At 39.8% G+C, this 18778-nt stretch overlaps 1 protein-coding gene across 1 annotated transcript in view; it reads left to right on the top strand.

Moving 5' to 3' along the window:
- MTHFD1L (methylenetetrahydrofolate dehydrogenase (NADP+ dependent) 1 like) overlaps positions 1-18778 on the top strand; it is a 109140-nt gene that overhangs the window by 8593 nt on the left and 81769 nt on the right. Inside the window, exons 6-11 of the mRNA XM_082215222.1 lie at positions 798-898; positions 2628-2767; positions 9207-9318; positions 11406-11497; positions 11920-12017; positions 15933-16106. Of these exons, the coding sequence (XP_082071348.1) occupies positions 798-898; positions 2628-2767; positions 9207-9318; positions 11406-11497; positions 11920-12017; positions 15933-16106 (717 nt within the window). The remainder of the gene's footprint in view (positions 1-797; positions 899-2627; positions 2768-9206; positions 9319-11405; positions 11498-11919; positions 12018-15932; positions 16107-18778) is intronic.

Raw genomic sequence — 18778 nt, 5'->3', positions numbered from 1 at the left:
GTTACTGTGGCATATGAATGCAGTCAATGAGTATATTTATCTTAATGTACGAAGCAAACCTATATGTTTTCTAGGCCACACCCAGCCCTCTCTAAGGTGCCACCCACCTAGTTTGCAACAGCTGTAAATGCATGCCTTTGAGCATTAACACGGCTGACTGTTTTCTTAAAACAAAAGAAAATGGGTTTTAATTTAATCCTTATCCTAGCCTAGGCATAATTCCCAGTTCCTAATTTTGAAAATAATTTGACAGCAAAATATATAAGGCATCCATTAATTTGGCTTTGATAGATAAAGGATTTAATTTAAGTATGTTCCAGTTTGGCCTGACAAATTGTGATCTACTTTCTTGTTTTTAGCCTTTATGGAGTCTAATTGCCTAAGCTATTATTCAAAGCTATTATTCATTTCATTTACTTTGAAAAAAATCCAGGAGAACTGACCTGAGTATAAGCAGATATTTAATTTGTAACAGATGAGGAAGTGAGAATTTTATTAACTATTTAGAGGCAAGGGGACAAATTTTCTCTGGAAGTGATGTTCTGTTTCAAACCAAATTGGTAATGGCAATTCCAAAATATAGTGGAAGCATTTATGCACATTCAGTGGATGCAGCTACACTTCTGCAGAGAGAAAATGGGTTAATAAAGCTATAGTTTTTCATGAGCATGTACTCTAGCTTACACCACCCTGTTATAGTTTATGTGTGCTAATGAATGAGCATTTATTTCTATATTTTTACATGCACATGCTGTCTCTCACTTTCTCTCCCCCCTCCTCTATATTTTTAATTGCAGAGTAACAGATTTTAACTTGGCAAGGTTGGTGCATGGAGACACGCATGGATGTGTGATTCCCCCCACTGCTAGTGCTGTGGTCAAGCTTCTGGAAAAACTAGGTACAAGTAATTGTTTGTTATTTATTATATTCAGCAACAGTGCTTAATATGTTCACATGCTAGCTCAGCCATGCAGTGACTAATCTGGTCAGGTCAGATAATGGTTTCTCCCTGTAAAAACAGTGACTCTGTCATGCAAGGCCATAATAATATGATATGTATATAGACCTACGTTAACCTATTAGCAAAGCCTTCTGGTTGCTTTAACTGTGGAAATGCAGAAAAACCATGAAGTGTGTAATTAATTGGTCAGAGAATTCAGGTTCCTAAGAATGTCTACTTCAGTTGTGACATTTTAAAGCAGGTTTTGGGGCCTTATGATTGTGAAAATATCCTCACAAGTGTGTGAGCAACGCCTGGTGAAATCGCAGAAGTAGGACAAGTTGCAGCAAAAGGTTTATAGTGGTCAGTTACTGAGGTGACTGAGATTTCTAGGGGTTGCAGTTACTGAAGTGACATTTGCTGGTGTGGTAACACTGCAGTGGGCATTTACTCACATTTAAAAAATTAATTATTTTTTTACTTTCTGAATATGGTATGTTAATAACTCATAATGCATATGCTTACGATAGAAGGCAGAAAGAGGAACTAGATTTCCTAAAACCCACCCCGCAATTGCAAATAGGAAGGAAGCTATTATGTTTTGTCACTGGGGTTATGGAAAGTTAAAGGAGAGAGTTGATGGAATGACCTCAGGTGTCAATTTATGCTGAAGAACTGTTCGAGTGGGAACCAGGAAAAAGGGGCGAGTCTCCGGCCACGGGCTGCTTAAATGGAGCAAGCCACACACCCCTGGTTGACCGGATTGGTCGGCCTAAGGGTGACATGGCCGGGGACTCCCTGTGACGCAGGGACTAGCTATGCTCTCGGCGCATGGGGCTAGCTTGCAACCAGCCCACAACTTCATTTCCCCGGGAAGGGAAACGGCTTTGTCGGCAAGGTGTGTAAGCAAAGGAATGTCAGATGCATTTGAGTCTGTGTGGATCTGGATCTAATTAAAACTGGATAGATTAGCAATGGGTGGCGCTGTGGGTTAAACCACAAAGCCTAGGGCTTGCTGATCGGAGGGTCAGCAGTTTGAATCCCCGCAATGGGGTGAGCTCCCGTTGTTCGGTCCCTGCTCCTGCCAACCTAGCAGTTTGAAAGCACAAAGTGCAAGTAGATAAACAGGTACCACTCTGGCGGGAAGGTAAACAGCGTTTCCGTGTGCTGTTCTGGTTTGCCAGAAGTGGCTTAGTCATGCTAGCCACATGACCCGGAAGCTGTACGCCGGCTCCCTTGGCCAATAAAGCGAGATGAGCGCCGCAACCTCAGAGTCGGACACGACTGGACCTAACGGTCAGGGGTCCCTTTACCTTTACCTAGATTAGCAATATATGCAAGCTTATTTAATTTAGCAGGATGCCATCAACGTCTCAGCTACTCAAGCCAAGACTGTCATTCCTTTTATGAATACATGAAACTTTCTTCTGTCCATTAATCTGTCAGAGTTGATAAAATATCTTTCTGTCCTGCTTACATGATGGTCTTGGTCATCAGAAAAGTTTCTGGAGCATAATGCTGCCCTATTCAAGGTTTTAAAATTGTAACATTTTCCATATGAGAGATTGTTGCGGGGCAGGGGGAAGGGGGCAAGCTTCTGTATTAATGTCTGTAGTTCACTTGTTTCCCCAGTACAGTTTGCTAGCAGTGTAACTAATTGGAGCAACTGTTATCTTCTCCTATCCAGCACGTACTACCCTAGATGGAAAAAAGGTGTTACTTTTGGGAGTTCAAGGACCTTTAGAAGTCTCTCTGCAGTGCCTTCTTCAAAGAAAAGGGGTCATGACTATGAGTTGCATGTGGAAAATGAAGCAGCTTGAGACCATGGTAAATATACCAAATGCTTCATACTTTTTCTCACGTTTACTGCTTAGCAAGACCCCAGGTTCATTTATTTTTATATACTGTGTGATATATATATATATATATATATATATATATATATTCCAAGAACTTTTGTTCACTAAATAAACTTCACTCATTTATTTTTCTTTGCCTTCCTTAGCACAATGACCTGTTTGGTTTTTGTCCTATCCTCTACACATAGTGATATTTAGAACAAGCTTCATGTTCTCTAGCCTTCCCACATACTCTTCTGCCTTTCTTTATAAATATAACTTCTGATCCAGGCAGCACAATAGATTTCTAAGCATGGGCGCTCACCTCAACCTGCATGTTCAAATTGCTATAAAAGAGGGGTTTTAATATCCAGAGTTAGAGGAGACCCTGTGTTCAGATAAGCATGGGAAAGACAAGTTTGTTGTGTTGCATTCTATTCAGGGTCAGAGGTGGTGGAAGCATGTGAGCCCAAGATCTGCTCTTGATTTCATTCTGTGTAAAGTCAGGGAAGGAGGGAGGGAGAAATATTGTAACAGGCTTTGGGACAGAAGCACATATTCCCTTTATTCAGAGCCATAGCTACAGGGGAGCTAGCTGGGATTTTTGCCCCGGGTGAAGCCTCCAGAGGGGCGCCATTGAGGCTTCCAGCCTCTGTTTGTGTGTGTACACAAATGTGTGTGGGGTGTGTGCCAAACTGCATTGTTGAGCTGGGTGATATAAAGCCTAATTTTGCCGCTGCTTTATCCTACTGGCAGAATTCTGTTGACCGTGGAACTAATTAAATGCATAAAAGCCGTTTCTGAAATTTCCCACCATTGCCATGCTCTTTAGAGTGTTTTATATTTAATTTGACTGATTGCTGATGTTTGTTGCTTCATGTTATTTTGCTGGTATTTCAGTGTGCTCATGCTGAATTATTTATAACTTGACAGCTTGCTCGTCATCTTTATATTCTGTGCTCAAGTTTCCCAATGTTTCATAGACATTCCCAGAAGGTGGCAGCCAAGTCAAGCCAAGTAAAAAAGTTTTACATGGGAGTTCATCTTTTGGACTTTGCAGTTCATCTTTTGGATTCAATACTCAAAACGCAAAGTATGTTTTCCCTAAGCAAAGCAGCTGTGATGCTAACACATTTCTCCTTTGGCAAGGCACTGTTTTTTCAGCTGTTGGTGTTACAGCAACATTTTACATGCTTTAAGTGATGGACAGAAGTTAAAAAAGCATAAACTTCATCCACAATGGTAAAACAGCCTCTCTGATTTTAGAGATTTTGACTTTATTTTCCCTTACACCATGCAGTTTTATTGATATTTCATTTTTGAATTTTGTGTCCATTTTTTGTGCAACTGCATTAAAAAAAAACCCCAATAGGTTGTGCAACTCATATAGAGGAATCCTCATTAATTCAAACAGACCATCCAGGGAATAAATTGCAATCACTCCCATTCTCCTTTATCTTATTATTTTTATTATGAAAACAACTATTTCTGTCCAAATGCTTTCTCATAATCATAGTAAATTTTCTGAAAAATCCTACAACTTAATTTTGATGGGAAGACAAAATTCAAGAATCAGGTAGCAGAAAGTCTGTGACTTGCCAATTAATTTTGCAATTTAATCCAGTTTGCTGTTGCCTGAAATCTACTTGGGAAGTGCCCTGCTTGTGTATGTATGTGTTTATAATATAATATAATATAATATAATATAATATAATATAATATAATATAATATAATATACTATAATATAATCTCTCTCTCTCTCTCACTCTCTCTCTCTCTCACACACACACACAGTTTCCCCTACAAAATGGAATACTTTTGAATTGGCTCAGTGCCCTAAGATACTTAAAAACTAGTCAGAATAGATTTCATAAGCCAGAGTTGCATTGTCAAGCAAATAATATCTCCTTGGTTCTTAAAGATAGATTACTTGCTTTCAGGAACAGAGCCATTCTTTTTAAGTACAGTGGTGCCTCCGGTTGCGGACAGGATCTGTGCCAGAGGTCCGGTCGGATCCCGAGGTTTCCACAACCTGAGGACCGCTTCTGTGCATGCGCACAGTGAAACCTGGTAACATACTTCTGGATTTGCCGTGTGCGCATCCCAAAGTTTACGTAACCATAGGGAGGTAAATGGAGGTACGACTATATAGTGAAACCTATAGGAGACCCAAAACATTTGGATCACGTGAAATCCAAGTACAGTGGTACCTTGTTATTCAAACAGCTTGGCTCCCAGACAAATCGGCTCCCGAATGCCACAAACCCAGAAGTAAGTGTTCCGGTTTGCGAACGTTTTTCGGAAGCTGAATGTCTGACGTGGCTTCCATTTGAGTGCAGGAAGCTCCTGCAGCCAACTGCAAGCCACACCTTGGTTTCCGAAGGGTTTCGGGAGTCGAACGGACTCCCAGAATGGATTAAGTTCAAGAACAAGGTACCACTGTAAACCATTAGAATGGTTTACATATATTGAAGGGAAATGAGAATTATCATCCTATCCTACTAAGAAGTAGTGCTATAAATCTATAAAACAGGTTTTTTTAAAAAAATATGTCCCACATTGTGAATTGTTCTCCCACATTGTTCTATAACATGTGTGAGTTTAGTGCTCTTTAGAATAACAAATCTTGAGGGTTGACTAGAAGAGTGCCAAGAGTATTTGTGAGCTTCACAAGCTCCAGTACACACACATTGTTCTCAATCCTTTAATAATCGTTCAAGAGTACACAGTCAGATTACAAGCACCATTCCTGTCAGCTGTTGGGTTTTGAAACCAGTTTGCTTCTCAGTCTTCCTTAACAGCAAATATAGTGAGCATTAACCATGACTAGTGCCAAATTTGAGTTGGATAGCTGTAGTGCTGGAAAAATGGACTGTGTGCTCTTGCAGGGATGAGCAAATGTTAAATCTCTGCTGGCCTCCAAAGACAGAGCATCAGCAAAAAATGCAATGGGAAAATACATATTTGAAAAAGTGTACTTGGCAATTATCCACCTTCAACAAGATTGGATTACCGTGATATCCCCCCACCACAAGGAAAAGCAGCTTTCATTGGGGGGGGGAATACTTAGGTCAGGGAAACAGTGCAGGAGAAAAGCTTAAAACTCTCCCATTGTTATGATCAAATTTGGAGGCCCTTGTGACTGCCTTAAAGAAGAAGAGGAACAATGAACGATTCTATCACACATCTCATGTGTAATGTGTAATTTGGCCTTGAGATTATTTTGTAGCCATCTATCATTTTATTTTATTTCTCTTCATTTCCTTTGATTTTGGTGGACTGGACACCCAAGTCATATTTCTTTAACTTAGAGATCAACTTGATTTTAGTTATGACCATTTGTCTTGGCACAGCTGCCTTAAGGCTTGCATGGTCTTTAAACAGAGGAGGAGTGTTCACCCCCCCCCCCGAATTCTTACTTGATCAGAGATGGCAAAATACAAAGAGCAACTGTTTATTAAATGCCAATTCATCATAAATGTGTGTTTGATTAAGAAGGGAGACATTTAATAGCAAATGTTTTAGGTAAGATGTGCTTGCCTATTATCCCTCTTAAAAATTATGTAGAAAACTTGCAGACACTGCAGTGTTTGGACAATATTTGCTTTTCAGATACTTCAATCACATAACGCCAGGGAATATTTAAATTTGTGCTTCCTGAATAAAAAATCAGTGATTCATTCAGCTGGCCTTGGGAGGGAGGGGATGATGAACTGTGTTCCTGAAGCAAACTGATTATCAATAATCCTGTTGGTAGAAAAATAACTTTGTATGTTTATGAAAAGTATGATGTGATAGCAGGTGATGGCAAAGACTGAGATCCTATAGAGTAGACTCTTCTTTTCTTTTGCAAAAGCAGAACACAAAGTCACTGTTAGATACTGCCTTGTAATAACAATAATTTTCCATGGCATTGAATCATGTGCTCTTACCCTTTTACTAGCAGGGGAAATGCTGTTAATGGCTATTTGACAAACATACATAATGTATTCCTTGTGGAGAGAAAATTAAATTGAAATTATATTCCACCTATAGTCCACATCATTCTTAGCTAACACATGCCCTTATTGTACCCATTGTTGTGGCCATCCATTTGTTGTCAGAGACAATGGAGTGCACCTTTCGGGGTGAAGTCAAACCATTGCTGTAGAAGCACCAAAGTGACCTGCCAAGGCGCAAGCCTGGGCAGTGTGTAAAGAGGTCCTGGGCTGCCCAGACAACATAACCCCCCTCTCGGCTTTCTCTGATGTGGTCCAAAAAGGAAAGCAGAGCAATATGTTTGGCACCAGCTGGGCTGCAGGAGTTGCTTGAAGGAGGCATACAAGACTGATAAGACTCCGAAGCCTGTGAGCACTTTCTGAAGTCCTTTCGCATGCTACTAGGACCAGTCTCTTCACCTCTTAACTTCTTCAGTGATGCACAACTTAGCAGAGTAGTGCAGCTTTTCCTAGGCAACAATGGAGACAATCAGGAACAAAGCTGAGGACTAGTAGCTTGATTTTGTAGTATATATATATATGACAGTAAACTCACAAGCTATATACAAGTTACTATATACAGACACAAACCTCATTACTCTCCAGGCACTCCAGAATACTCCTAACTAGCCAAACGATGTCATAGGTCATGCTGCCTATATGAGAGACCTCAGCCAACCACCGAGCTGTTACTAGGTCCTCTTATCTCCAGGCAAATTTCTTCCGTGCTCTGTCTCCCTGGCCTATAGTCAAAACACTAATTGCTCATTTGCCAAGCTGCACATATACTATGAACTCCAACATAAATGTGTGTTAGATTAAGAAGGGACTCCACTCCTGATTTGGGTAGGGTTTGCTCCTCAGCCTTTTCTTCTGAAGATATCCTGCAAGGCAGTGGAGGTTTAGGATCAGAGTTTTCCTTCTCCTAGAGGGGCTACCTTTCCAGGTTGATGTGCCCCTTCTGTCCCTCACTTCCCTCTACAGCACATGCGGAAACCACCTTCTTGACCATTGGACTCACTATTGGTCACATCTGCTCAATCCTCCAGAGCCTGTCTTTGCAGGCAGGGGAAGTCCCTAACTCACCAAGAGTTTGAGGCCCATCAGCTACCCTTGCCGGGTTTAGCTGGCCAGTTGAAGCCTTTCCCGGGGTGTGGCCGCTGTCACATGCTGACGGCTTCTAGGAGCCACAGGTGAGTGCAGGGTGGGAGCCAAAAGTGAGCAAACTACCCCAGGAGGAGAACGTGTCCTCCACCAGAGGTACTACCCCTCCCCCAACACCCCATACAACCCATTAATATCTTAACTATACATTTTTAATTTGATAGTAGGGTGTTCTGGTGTAATTTTGCAGATATTGATTCCAACTGCAGGGAAAAGTAATATTTATGCTGATCTCTTCATAAGCAGGGTTTCCAATTGTGTGACATTTGCAGTTACGTTATCATTGTATTTTGGCTTAAAGTGCTTGTATTACTGTTATTTTAGGGTTTAGTTTTTTTTATCTGGGGAATGGGTGGGTTTTCTAAGCCTACATCAATAAAAAAGCTCATTGAAATTAGCTTGTGTGCTGCTACAAGCTAAAGTTTCAAAGTATTTGTTGGTGTTAATCTCCCCCAGATTGGAGGAAGAAAATGCCAGCTAGAATGGGTTACACTTTTGAGAGTGAGTCTTTGGAGATCTTCGCCTAAGTGATTGTTTCATATGACATTTCTTCATTCTTTGCCGTGTGATTTCAATAATAGTTTCTCAAACCTCATTTTACAACTTAACTAGTTAGCCTTGGGAAGTATGTGAGCACTTCCCTCCATCTCCGATAGTATTTGGCTGCAATTATATGTAGCATCTGTTTTGTATTGAGTTCACTGTCTGTTTGGAAACCATATGGTTCATTTGCAAGGAGATGAACTTGATTATTGAATGGGTCTTTACACCTCCAATTTAGTTTTACATTTAAGTGTACTGGATATACCTTTCTAATTCTTTTAATTTTGAACACATTCACTCCATTTAAATCATACGGGGGAAACAATGTCCCTAGAACAATGACACAATCTGAGTCCCATTGGGACCTTTTCACATCCACTCAAGCATCTGCCAAACAGTTCTTTGTCTGCAAGTGGCACATTGCTTGCATTAAATTTGATGAAGGACATACCTTGCCTCAGAACATCTGCAGTGTGGGGAACTGTTGGAGCCATTGCATTGGTACACTAAAAATCTTGCCAGGTGGAAGAGGTGAATAATTTATTCTTGGACTGAACATTTCCCTGTGGAGTGGATTTTGGGAGGCTGTAGGGCCAGGAAGAGGAGGATTCACCTGATCACAATGGTTTAAGCATAGCATCCACACAGCACGTTAGGTGTCATTCTGACAACACAATCTAGTACATTTTATTGTTAGCTAATGCTTTATTTGTACGACATTTCTCTCCATGCCCATCTCCTAGCTTCATGGTGCTGATATGGTGATAGTGGGTAGTGCCAAACCTAAAGAGATTCCAGCTACTTGGATGAAACCTGAGATGACCAGTGTGGATTGTTCACGTGACATTTTATGGGGTGAGTTCCTTTCAAGCTGTGCAGTGTTGAATAGCTAATGTATTTGTGTCCACTCATATTTTTATCCCTTCTTCCACCTTATCCCTATCAGTTTTCGGTTGGTACAGAAAACTTAAATTGTCCGGAACAACTCAGAAATGCAGTCTGTACTGTTCCAGTGCAGACTGTGCCTACCAATAACACACATGAATGTTTACCTACATATTTCAGTGTCAGAATGAACATACAGGGGTAAAGAAAGAGGAGTCACAAGATTTTAATAAAAGAAATATGTTTTGTTTACTGCCTGCACAATGTCTGTGTGCCTTGGGGCATATGTTTTTGTAATAGGCTGTCTCCTGGAATAGCCTGGGAAGAACAGCAGAAGCACTCTGCTTATTTATTGTTTTTAAATATATATTTATTGTTTTGTGGGGGGAAGTATATGTATTAAATGTGTGCATCTGTATTAAACACATACCTCTGATAGAAAGAATGCGCATAGTTTAATTGCAATATAGTTATTGATGCACCTATTGCTTTTACCTGACAGAAACCATAGCACCAAAGAATCTGCATGTTTCCTTTCCTTTCCTTTTAATTTTTATATGTATATTAAATTCTTTCTTATTTTATATTTTTAAAAGTTGCCTGGTGTTATTTCATTGTATAAGAATGCCCTTCTTATAGTCTGTGAGACCATAACAGTGAAAATGCTGCTTGGAGTAAAAAGTTACCATTGAACAATTTTGTCATTTCTTTTTGTTGACTCCTGCTTTTTTATTTGATGCTATTTTATATTTTGCTATATGTTAGTTCCTTGCATGAAAGGTAAGAGCTATAGAAATTATACAGCTGTGATGTGGTAAAACCACAGTAACCTCCTTACACTGGTAACTCATTCACCACGTACACCTGAAAGTGAACAGTTAATTGTTCCCTTATTTTTTTTTTCTTCTGCGCAAAGTTGTAAGCCCTCCCTGTTGTATTAACTCATTTCATAGTGGCATAAAAGAACTGGACTCACACTGCTCAGAGATTTTTAAAACATTAAGCAGTTTATAAATAGATAGATAGAATGACTGACGAACTGATACTGGAAATGATGGTAAAAATATGGAATTATGAATGTTTAGGAGGAAATTAATGGACAGTTCCAGGTCAGCATTATTTGTGCTCAACAAAATAAAATGGTTGTCCTGTTGCCTATTCTTTGCTACTGGGTACCAACTGGCCATTCCTGTTGACTGCTGCTGCAAGCCAGGCATGTTTTTTTCCTCTCTCGCCATCTTGGGCTTGAAAAGAGAACTACTCATTTTTTAATTTCCTTAAGGTTAATTATTGGTTTTGGTATTCAGGTTCACTGATACTGTGCTGTAGTAACTTCATATTCACTGTAGTCACAGTATAATGGAGAAGCTCATCTTCTCAGAGAGCAAGTTATCACAAAGTCAATGTCTTTTAAAAAATCATTTGAAGATTGCAGCATCAGCTGATGCCTGAAAGTGATCTTAATGAAATCAGAATACTGTAGATCATAAATGTAATACATTTGCACTAGAATGTTGTACAACATCTGGTGTTGTATAGGGGATTATTGACAATGAAAAATGTATTGGAAAAGACTATGAGTTGTTGTTTCTTCATAATGTTTTTCTCAAATTATTGTAAGGGCTTCCGAACATTTTATGGAACTTTCCATAGCAATGTTTGGTTATGAACCTCCTTTCCTTAGTCAGTGTTAATTTTAGGGATTCACTATGTAAACTGTCTGTGAAACTTCCTAAAAATATTATTAGAAGGGGTGAGGCATATATTATAGCTACTGTGTGACAGCTGCTTGAGGTAGCTTCATATGTTGGTGGTTACTCCTTTTGTTATGTGCACATCTTTAGAGATCAAAACCTGGCCGGTAGGTACAGTTAATCTTGCTTTATATTTGCCATTTTCCTATTTTTAGGATCTTTCCAACTGAAAATACTGAAGGGATTAAAATCCTTACAGTTATTGACAATTTTGCTAATGATGTCAAGTCATCTTCTCCCTGCATAGTTCTAATTGTCTTTCCCGATTAATTTATGTGATTATTTTCAAAAAATATTTTGCAGGACAAAATGCGTCTGGCGAACAGTCAGCTAGGAGCAGTGACTCCCCTCTGAGTGAGGATGTAGGTCAGCTGGCAATGACAATGTGCATGCAGGTTTGTAAGACTATGTACTACCTCTTGGGCCCTTGAAATGCAAGAGAGAGAAAATAAGACAGTCCCACAGGCTCATGAGCAGGAGTTCTTTTTGTACTGTGAATTAATCAATGTGCACATGTACTAGTAGTATGCATTAGCAATCTATAAGGAAAAAATTGCAAACTGAAAACAATGGCAAAGTGTGCATGCACAATTGCAAAATTATTTTTAGAACCTAGAATGCAGATGGAGTGTACAGTGTGGGACACAGGGAACCCATGGAACACAATCCCTGATTAGGCATTTCCCACAACAAAATCCCCCTCCTTCATACCCCAAAGTTTATGAAAACAGGAAATGGACTTGAAAAGTGTAAGAAACAGAATATGGGTTTCCAACTGTATATTACAATCTTTTTCCCCCTTTCAATTTCGAAAAAGAACTTTGTAAAGATCAGTGAGCAGTGGATACAGACCCAACAGTATAAGAGCTGGAATCTTCGCTGCTTAAAGCTGCAACCCCTTTCGCCCGTTCCCAGGTATGTTTGTATGTATTTAAACTATTTCTATCCCACTTTTCAGCTACATAGAATCATACAATTTACAGAGATGGAAGGTACTCTGAAGGTCAGCTGGTCCAGCTGCCTGCAAATGCAAATGCAGGAATATTGTAAGCGTGACTTACGGTATATATTAATATTAATACCAAAGAATTGAAAGTTAAAATGAAAGCAATGGCAAACTATTTGTAGTGCCTGGGTACAAAGTTAAGAAGCATAGGGCATTGCTTTCAAACAAGCGGTTCAAGTATTAAACTAAGCCCAGTCTTTTCTGACCCCAAAGTGGTCAGTTTTGTAAGTTGTTTGCCAACACTGTTTATTTATTAAATAGCCTGTGGGTTTTTAAAAATTCATCCCTTCCTCTAAGAAGCTCAGGCTGCCGTTCATCAGTAGTGGCTATGAGGTGGAGTGGAGCTGCCTTCCTGATCCCAGCATCACTACAGCTTGCTGGGGCAGGGTGGGATGGAAGCAAAGTCAGGGCTGTGCAGTGAAGGGTGAGAGTATTCATAATTTGTCCCACACCTCTAGAGAAGTTGTGCTTAAATTGCCTTTATTATTTTTTTGACAAAATAACATTTTCTCCCCCCAATTTTTTTTAATATGCCTTAATATTGTCTGTGTGTGTGTGTGTGTGTGTGTGTGAGAGAGAGAGAGAGAGAGAGAGAGTGTGTGTGTGTGTGTGTGTGTGTGTGTATTCGGGCTGTTTGTTTTGTTTTGTTTAATGTTCTTACAACCAATTTGAGTTCTAGCGTTTGAGGCTTCTAACAGAACAGAACATTTCCAGATGGCTATAGGAAAAAGAGTCAATATCTTTAAATTTTCACAGATCCAATAAATGCATTCTCCAGCATGCCAAAACGGGCAGGGAGGAGACAATTAAAAAAACCAAAAAACCCTTAAATTAGGTCAACGTGTATATTGTGTTATGGGTTAGGTTAAAATACATGTAAATATTTTATGATTTGTAGGATTTCTGTTTGGCTATTGGAACTACATAACTGTTTATTTTACACACAAATGAAACATTGGTGGACAGATGGAAGATATAAAGTATCCTCATTCAATAATATGCTGTATTATAGTAAAACAGATGAGTCATTCTTTGAAAAGTGACAAGAAAGCAACATGCAAATTGAAACTGTGAACATCTGTGTTAGGCTCTCTCTGAACTCGGAGTATTGATTAGAGTTATTTCCAAAGATACTACTGTAACATCTGCAGGGTTTCCTCCCCAAAATACTCAATAATAAAATTCTTAAAGTAGGTGCAAGCTCTCTGCATATTTGTTGTGCTTCAGTCATGTTCTTGCATGGGGCTCCCATGAGGCACATACCTGCTTGGCTTAACCAACACTGAAGCATCGGTCCATTTTCACTTCAGTGTATCGGTGCAGAGGATAGTGGGGGGGCGACTGAATCCTTAAAGAGCACGTTGCAGTTATTCTTGAATACATTGACACATTTAACATCTGGTAACACTTGCTATCTAACACTTGCAGACTGCAACAGCTAGGCATAAATACTTGACTTGCAATATATCTACTTCCAAGAGCTTGCCAGTGCATGACGTAAGTGTATCTTGCCTTGTGTAAAGAAGTGTGACGGTGACCAAAACAAAGTTACACTGTTGCTGATGCTTTTGTGCTGTCACTCAGTCCTTACCTGGCCCCAGCTGTGCTAAGCAGAAAGCAGGTGGTACCCATGGGGCCTTTCTTCCCATTTTGAATGCCAAGTGTGGAGGCAGTTCCAAACCGGGGGGGGGGGGAAGCTTAATGCTTCCTTGCCCCCATGATCCCAGTTCAGCTTGCTACGTCCCCTTCTAGCTATGTATATTTTAAAATGAAATATGCCAGGGCTAAATGTCTTCCTAATATGTTGAGTTTGTCATTGAGGAGCCAGGAAGGAAGAGTGCTCAGGGCTTTTCCAACACACCTTGGCCATCCAGCATTTACCCAGTTTGAGCCCTTATGAATCTCCCTGTATCAAGTTGAAGGGATTCAGTGTTGGAAGGTTAACAATTATGATTCCATCTATTGCTACCAGTTCATTGGAATCCTGCTGTTACCAGCACACAGCTTTTTCATGTGAAACATCATATAGCAGTAGCTCATGCTGAGGGCAGGCAGAATGAAAGTAATTGCTGCAAGGGAAGACGGCTTGAGATGATTTTGTAGCAGAGATGGAAAAACCTCCTAGTGAATCATTGAAGCTTTTTTCCTCCCAGCAGTATTTACATTTACAGTAGTCTGATGCCTTCTAAAAATGGAAGATTGCCTTGTAATCTTCTGGACAAGCAAAGCTCTTCTTTGTATCCATGTCGAGCACAACTGATATGATTCACATTATCCTGACTACAGTATGCCCTCTATGAAGCTTGACACAAATACAATATCCTTGCCTTGGCTCGTTTTTGCATTTTGTTGTTCTCCCCACCGCATTTCCTCCTTGTTTGGTTAGGTATCTGCTTTGTATCTGCCCAGTTATACTACCTAATGGGGGAGCAACAGCAGTGTGTGTGTGTGTGTGTGTGTGTGTGTGCGTGTGTGTGTTAGCATCTGTCTCCCAAGTTCAAATATATGAATCCCTGGGTTTCCCTTTATAAATATCAATCAGCCAAGAGATTTATGCCTAAGGAAATGTAAAAGCATTGTAGGGGCTTTTCTAAAGAGTAGAATATTATTAAATATATATGCGTGTGTGACTCAGTCCCCTTCCTTCCTCAATTCCTTCCTTCCTTCTCTCTCTTTCTCTGAGATCTTGTGATGAAGGGCAGTATATAAATTTAATAAATCATTATCATTATCATCCTCATCTCTCTCTCTTTTACTCTCTCACACTCTTCCTATCTCTCTTTCACAGACCTCATAATTGCTACAACTGAGTTCTGGCCCTTTATTTACAATTAGATTTAGCCACCTCTATACAGTGGTACCTCGCAAGACGAACGCCTCGCAAGACGGAAAACCCGCTAGACGAAAGGGTTTTCCGTTTTGGAGGCGCTTCGCAAGACAAATTTCCCTATGGGCTTGCTTCGCAAGACGACAGCCCATAGGGAAATATCCGGGACAGTGGGGAAGCGCAGCGCGTCTTCCCCACTGTCCTCGGACCTCCTCCGAAGCCGGGCGGCGGGGCGGGAACACCTTCTGAAGGCGGGTGGGGGGCGAAAGTCTTTGTCCCCCCCTGCCTGCCTTCCCAGGGGCTTTTAAATCACCCCGGACAGCGGAGAAGTCCTCCGCTGTCCCGGGGCGATTTTAAAATGCCGCCCGCCAGCATTTTAAGATCGCCCGGACAGCGGAGAAGTCCTCCGCTGTCCCGGGGTTTTTTAAAATGCTGGGGGTGGGAAGAAAAGCCCTTGTCCCCCCAGCCTTCAGAAGAGGTCCGGGGACAGACTGTCCCCGGACCTGTTCTGAAGGCGGTTTCCCTAGGAACGCATTAATTGATTTTCAATGCATTCCTATGGGAAACCGTGCATCGCAAGAGGAAAAACTCGCAAGACGAAGAGACTTGCGGAACGAATTAATTTCGTCTTGCGAGGCACCACTGTATATTAAGACATTTCCAAAATGGTAGTATTAATGTTTTATAACTTATTTTATCTCAGTCATATGATTTATTTGGAGGAAGCCCTACAGGGCTTACTTTTGAGTAAACATACATGCGTAAGATTGCAGCGTAAGTTTGCAATTTTATTTATTATTTATTAATTAAATCTATATACTGCCCTTCATTGTAGATCTCAGGGTGGTTCACAAAATAAAATGAATAAACGAGAGGACCATGACATGCCAATAGTAACTCTGTTGTTCTCAGTATTTTTTTGTTGCCATCTGCCTCCTTGCTTATGACCATCTAAGCTGACAGAGATCTCCTGGCTCTAATTTGTTTTCCTTTGCAGTGATATTGAGATTTCCCGAGGACAGAACCCAAAAGCTGTTGATGTCCTTGCTAGGGAGATAGGATTGCTTGCAGATGAAATTGAAATCTATGGCCAAACCAAAGCCAAAGTACGTCTGTCCCTGCTGGAAAGGTTAAAAGATCAACCAGATGGAAAATATGTGCTGGTTGCTGGGTAAGAAGTATTTTGTTTCATTTTCTTACTAAACCCTCCCAACTTGCACTTCAACTTATTTAATATGTATTTTTCCAGATTTTAAGGCCACAACACTTAAAAATATTCTCCCCTCTCTCTTCTTGTAGTCCATTTATATTTGGGGGAAAAATAGGTATGGGGATGGGGAACTACTCAAGAAAAAGTATAAATTATTTTTAGAATAGACGGAATTAAAATAACAATGCTTGTTTCCATCTTAAGTGCCCTGTGTAATTGATAAGCCCTTTGCAAATATACATCAGCACAGGGCTTATTTTCTCTCCAATTATTCTGGGGATTAACAGCAGATGCTATGCAATTCTGCTTTCAGACTTAGTGGAGTATACCAGGTGGTGTTCTTATATGTTTCACCTTTCTCCATTTTAAGCCATGAATCCACCTATCCTGTCTCACTGCTCTGAATTATGACTGTTCTGCTAAGTAGCTTTAAGTACATTGGGTTCTATCCATTTGAGTCTTGCTTGAAGGCTCTTTCATTCAGTGGAACTTCCATGAACTAAAAATTGGAGTGGAGAAAGAGATGATTTTCACAAATTTTCCCTTTCTCCTATGCTGCGTGAAAAGTACTTTCATTGGTCTGTCCTGAACTTTTCAACATTCAGCTCTAGGTTCCAGTATTATGAGAGAAAAACTTATACTTATCTACTTTCTTCTTACCATGTACAGTCTTATAGACCTCTGTCAAATTGAACAATTTGTTATCATTTGGCTACCTCACTGCTCATCCCTAATTCTAGATAATTTATAAATAAGTTAAAAAGCACAGGCCCCAATACCTATCCTTTGGATCTCCACTTTTTACAGCCCTCCATCTTCTTCCTGTTCTCTGCTTCCTGTTTTTAAAACAGTTATTCTACCATGTTTATGCTGGCCATTAAAAATTCATTTTTCCATAAATACAAGTTGATGGTTTCTGATTTTAAATTTGTATGTGTTTCTATTATATATAGATATTACTGTAAACCGCTTTCATGTGTGTTATGTTAAAATGGTAAATAAATAGTTTTATGAATAAAATAAATCTAGGGCAAGTGATAGCAGAATAGGAATAATGTTTAGCAATCGGGTTAGGAGAGAGATTCTTCTAGGCTTCACTTCTTTAAAAGGTTAAAATATTTTAGGACACTGACTATATGAATTGTAAAAGAAAAACTGCCAAAGGCTAAGTTTAGCTTGCTAGTCCATTTTTAGAAAGGGCTTCTTTCAAATTAAGCCTTTGGCAAATGTGTTTTAAACCAAAGGAAAAGTGAGAGGAATTCAACTTATTTCCATATTCTCCTTTGAAGTGTCCTAATAGATTCAGAATACTATATTAACTACTTTCTAGTCCTCCACTGCCTTACATATCCAGTTTACAAAATGAGAAAATGCCCTTACAATTTGAAAGTTTCATTGTTTTTTAATTAAAATATAGTAGAACGTGTGTGTTTTTCCACAGAGAGCAGATTGGCAACATTCTATGAGCTCACATTGTCAGATAGCAAAGAATTCAGTAGAAACAGTTGTATTTCGGTAAAGGGTTATTTCTTAATAAATATTCAGGACAGCATGAACTGTTCTCTCACTGTCTGTCTGAAGTAACAGAACATTCAAATAATAGCTCACAAAAAATAGGCTTTCTCATTGACCCTGTTACTCCATGGTCTTTAGGTAGCTCTTGCAGACCAGTCAATTTCTCTCTTTGGCCAAATTATGGAATGAGACTATGTGTTCTGCTATGTGGCTACTGATGCAAATAGCCCCATATCTAGCTTCCACTTCTGTCATGTCTCTTAGGACTTACATTTACACCATGGTGCTTTTTTATATACCGACTCATGTGCCAGTGGAAGAAGAGATTTCTGGACACGCTTCCATAGACAACATGTGCATTTTAACACTACTTCTGTTTGGGTCCTTGGTGCTGATAGTTCACAAACTGGATCCACAACATCGCCAAGCCTCCAGGTTCAAAATCCACGATTGGCTTCTGGCAAACAACATATTTCATGGTACTAGATGGGCTGGAAAAGAAAACTGGTCAGTCCTCTTGGCACCAATGATCATAGTTAAAAGCTTTATGCCTTTGAGAGTTTGTGTTCTGCTGCAGCTTAAGAGAGAATAGGCAGAACACATTATTTCATAGCAACTGTGGGGGCAAAATACTCAATTATTATTTTTTTTGAAAGATGATAATCTATAAAACAAATATTTCAGACTGTATCTCTCACCAGAAGTGATCGTAGCATACAGAGGACAGCTGGACCTTTTGCATAGTTTCTAATGTTGAAGGAAAGATGTTTCTAATTAGAGGTGGATTTCTAGCTAGAGTCTTCAGGAGGTCATGCTATAGGAGTTACCCCTTTTGGCTAGCGTATGCATGAATACTTGTATGTCCCTGGGAATGAAAATGTAATCCTTAATGTCACATTCCTTTAATAAACTACTTATTTCACTGCAAGTACTAAAGTATCACAGATTTAAACAGTTAAGTATAGCATATCTTGGCAAGCTTTCCCCTTAGAAACTGAGTGGGAGTGATGTGAATGAAAACGTAATCTTATTTTGTTTTGTTCTTAACTTGAATTTTCTCTGCCTGATGAGAGAGATGCCCCAGATGAATTGTTTGGCTGGTTTTGAAATCTTTCTAG

This window comes from Podarcis vaucheri, assembly GCF_965113315.1.
Source record: "Podarcis vaucheri genome assembly, chromosome: 3".
Taxonomy (NCBI): domain Eukaryota; kingdom Metazoa; phylum Chordata; class Lepidosauria; order Squamata; family Lacertidae; genus Podarcis; species Podarcis vaucheri.
The sequence above is the reverse complement of the archived record's forward strand: the minus strand, read 5'-3'. Positions and strand labels throughout refer to the sequence as shown.